Here is a 4,389-nt window from a genome sequence, read left to right on the forward strand (position 1 = left end):
TCAATTTTGTTTATTTGGAGCTTTATATATTTTTATGTTGTGTATTATTCTAATGGATTGATACGATAAAAAAATATAAAATAAATCAAATATTTGATACTAATCATATCGATTAACATGTCACGTGGATAAGTTCAGTTGACACGTGAACATGACAAGTCAGGTTAGGGTTTAGAAACAAAATGAATCGGGTTAGAGTTGACCAATTACGCACGCCAACTCATCATGACATGAACACGAACATAACAGAATAATACGAATTATCACCCCTATGTTCTGGATTCATAGAACTGCGAGTTTAATTAAACTTTAAAAACACCCTATATATCCCTCTTGAAAATTAAAAATAACATTTTAATTTAGTCTTTCATAAATATAATCTTAATTTTTACACATTTCACAATGAACAAACCCATAAATAAAATTTAAAAAAGTACCAAATAATTACTTACTTAATTATCATTTCAAATGCAGTTGAACAATACCATGATGAAGTATTTTAGCAGCGAACATCCTCAAAACTCGATCTAAATCTGATTCTAGAATTGGCACCTGCATTAAATCTTAATCTATCTCCCATACACAATATTTTAACAACGAGTCGTGTTGCATTTTCATGTAAATTATATATATAAAAATGCTATATTAAAAAAAATGTTTTTGAATGATTGAAATTCCCCCGTTTCACAAAATAAATAAATAATAAAAACTTTGTAAAAAATAAAATTTATCATTAAAAATATTTGTACGAAAATTAAAAATGCGTAACTATTTAATCTATATTTTGTACCAACAAAATGACTGATAGACACTTACCCACCGATTTACGAAATATTGGACTGCCAAAAGTAGTTTACAAATTATTCTAAAGTGTAATTGATTAGATGCCAAAAACGGCATATTGCTGATCCCATTATCAAATAAAAACAAATCAAAACCTCATGATCACAAAAACATAGTATTAATTTTTTTTAATTAAGTTCTAACACCGTTTTTTCTACCTACTTCATAGCAAAACAAATCTCTGTTTTTAGTAAGATTCATCCTGCACTACAAACATCATTGCTTTTCGCTAAACCCATAAATGTATCGACGATTTGAGAATTGTAAATTACCAAATATTTATTCTTGATTGTATCTAACTGAATCTGACACCTTGACACATGTAATAACATCAAATCAAGTACGGTTCATAACTAACTAATGAGTAAAAAAAAAAAACTTGGAACTTAAAAAAAAATGAAGAAAACCAAGTAATAAATGAATGTTGACTAGTAAATCCTCACGCCCCCATTCTCAAAATTTGAACTCACGCCAAACAGAATGTTGAAAATTGAATTGAGTAGACATTAATTTCACATATAAAATAATAATCAATAAGAAAGGCCTCAATTGCAAAACTACGGCATAATAAAGGGGTGAGAAGAAAGGTTGAAATACTTGTTTTAGTAACACGAGTGGGCCCATTTGTCGGCCTGACTATTCAGTAACCCCCAAAAGACCACACATTAAATGACTAACAAACCAAACAAAGCCTTAAACCACCACATGTTTGGCGGGACCGTTACTCCTGAAACTCTCCAAAAGGACCAAACCAACCAAACACAGTTCCTTCCTTCCAGTTCTCGACAACCAAACAGTCACGTGCCCCTCACACACTTATGTCTACTATCAAATCAAAATCACCTTCTTTCCGCCCTACATATAAAAAAACCAAACGTTCAATCACAACCGTTGGTTGGTTGGTTGGTATTTGATGATCCGTGATTTGATCTAACTTCGCGAAACAACCGAGAAACAACCATATTCCGCTCTTTTAATTAAATTAAAATGAAAAAAACAAAACAAAAAAAATAATAAACTAAATTATCGCTCTTAAGCTTAATCAAGATCACAAAAGTTATCCAACCATGAGATTCAAATAATTCGAAAACAAAATTACAATATGAAAATTAAATTACCACTAACAAAAAAAAATTAAACAAAAAAGAACTAGGAAGAGGCTAAAGTAACAGGCGGTGGAACAGAGAGAGGGAGAGACAGCGGAGGCAAGAGAGGGAGTGAGGTGTTACCTCAAGAATACTCATGAGGTTGTTGATTTGGTGACTGGCTTTCGGCAGAGAATCATATGCATCGGAGTGAATATGCCCGTGTCGCCGCCCCTGGTCAGATAATCGGCGGTCTTGAAAAGCATCTCGTGGACATCGACGGTACCCTTGGGAGCGATTCCCACGGCGGCGAGCACAGTCACGAGAATGTGGTTTCTCCAGTAAGCAAATCTACCCATCTTCAAACGTGTCCACCATGGAAGAGACGGTGGCTTAGCCAGATCTTGCTCCTTCACCACCTCGAAGCCCACTTTCCTAGCCGCCTCGGCAATATCGGAGTAGCTCCGGAGACCGGGCAAGGCGTCACCTCTCTCGATACCTTGAATGATTTCGACATGTTCAGCGTTATCGCCGATGTACTTGTCCGTCGTTACCCACTCGTACGACACATAGAGAGATCCAGGCTTCAAAACCCTAAAGATCTCCGCGTATACCTCGTCCAGCTTCGGCGCGTGGCAGGTGGCTTCGATCGAGTAAGCGCCTTCGAAGCTGTTGTCCGGGAAAGGCATCTGGAGGAAGTTACCGCAAACGACCTCGCAGAGAGAGTCGAGTCCGGCCTTCTTGTTGTGCTGGCGAGCGCGTTTCACCTGGTACTCGTTGATCGTGATGCCTACGACATTGGCACGCGAGTGGGCAGCGATGGCTCGCATGGGGCCACCAACTCCGCATCCGACGTCCAGAATTCGATCCCCGGGCTTGACGTTGATGAGATCGACGGCCATCTCCTCGTGAATGCGCGTGGCGTCACGGTGAGACTTACCGGGTATCGAAGGCGAGAAATGGAAGGACTGACCCCATCCCCACTCGTAAATGTCGGTTACTAAATTGTAGAAAGTATCTACAAAGTCTGGAACCTTCTCGGCGGTTTCGATCTCCTTAGGGCGGCGGAAGAAGGACCAGTACTGCTTATAGTTGTCTTGAACCTTCTCGGCGGAGATCGATCCGCCGGAGAGATTGACGCCGCGCTTGCCTTGTTGTTCGGCGGGGCCTAGAACCCATACGAACCAGTAGAGACCGAAGGCCACTAGAGCCCCGGTGCCGAGTACTGCAACAAAGTCCATCCCAGGATTTGAGAGAATGGTGTGAAGAGAGAAGAGAAGTGAGTGAGAGTGAGAATGGGGCAATTAGGTCTACTATATAATAAAGATTAATACGTTTTGGAAGCCTAAATGCGTTTGCTTCCATCTCTTTCTCTCTCGTTTCCTCTTGAACTTTGCACGCGCGTGGCGCGTGAATCGGGTATCTCTTTTGAACACGTGGGATGGAAAGACGACAAGAGGCGTGCACTGAAATTGGTTTCCGTTTTCTGATATAACAATTCTAGGAGCACTTACTTTCGATGCTCTACTTCATCATTTAAAATACATTTCGAAAACACACATTTTTCTATTTTAGCTTTAAGTTTTACATTTTACTATACATCAGATTCTCTATTTTTTTCTCTATATCATTTAAATATTGTATTTTTAAACATTTTTTATTCATTTAAAATATTTTTTATAACTATCAATAATATCCTAATATATTTTAATATTATAATATTGGGTTAAAGGATGAATAGTGTACATTAAATATAACTTTGTACTGTAGCTATATCTAAACATATTTGTAAAATACATCATCCAATGTATCCCCATTTTTGTTAGTTTTAGCTATTTTTTATATATTTTGGTAATATAACTCACCCAATGTGAGTGCTCTAAGTTCTAACCCTTTTTCCAAACAAACTAATATTTGATTATTATTTTTTATGAATGTGTTTAATTTATCTCATTTGGATTTAATAAAAAAAAAAAGAAGGTAAATGGTGTTATACCCTAATTTCGACACCAATAATTTATATCGCTTGAGAAGGGTTACACAAGTGCGAATGCATATAGAAATTAGCTACAATATTATTGATTTGTTACTAAATCATTTCAGCTCAAAATGGAACATTAACTCGAAAGGTCCAACCGCTATGAGAGGGTCAGTTTGAAAGGTTGGCTCAAAATCGCATTTTTAAGGGTGATAGGAGGTCTGTTTGAGCGAATAAAACCTATTTTTAAGGAATCAGTTTAGATATTAATATGTTCAAATCGATTTATTTGGAGTTCAAATTATTTCAAATTAAACATAGATTTTTATGTAACTTCTCCAAAAATTGTGAGAATAATATCTAAACTCAATCTATAAATACTTGGGATTATCATTTGTATAGGACACACAAATTTTGCACCAAAGTTATGTGAAATTGTTTGTGGCTTTAACGCATATCATCCTAATAAAAGTGATTCGTGGA

The 4,389-nt window shown here is 36.8% G+C and overlaps 1 protein-coding gene across 1 annotated transcript; it reads right to left on the bottom strand.

The window, feature by feature from the left end:
• Positions 1–1,326: 1,326 nt before the first annotated feature.
• On the bottom strand, positions 1,327–3,277 carry LOC133805199 (24-methylenesterol C-methyltransferase 2). Its single transcript, XM_062243323.1, has 2 exons — positions 2,073–3,277; positions 1,327–1,698 (listed from the first exon to the last, which is right to left on the bottom strand). The coding sequence occupies exon 1, from the start codon at positions 3,167–3,169 to the stop codon at positions 2,084–2,086; it is 1,086 nt and encodes a 361-aa protein (XP_062099307.1). The 5' UTR covers positions 3,170–3,277; the 3' UTR covers positions 1,327–1,698; positions 2,073–2,083.
• Positions 3,278–4,389: the final 1,112 nt, after the last annotated feature.

The sequence above is a fragment of the Humulus lupulus genome, chromosome X (genome assembly GCF_963169125.1).
Source record: "Humulus lupulus chromosome X, drHumLupu1.1, whole genome shotgun sequence".
Taxonomy (NCBI): Eukaryota; Viridiplantae; Streptophyta; class Magnoliopsida; order Rosales; family Cannabaceae; genus Humulus; species Humulus lupulus.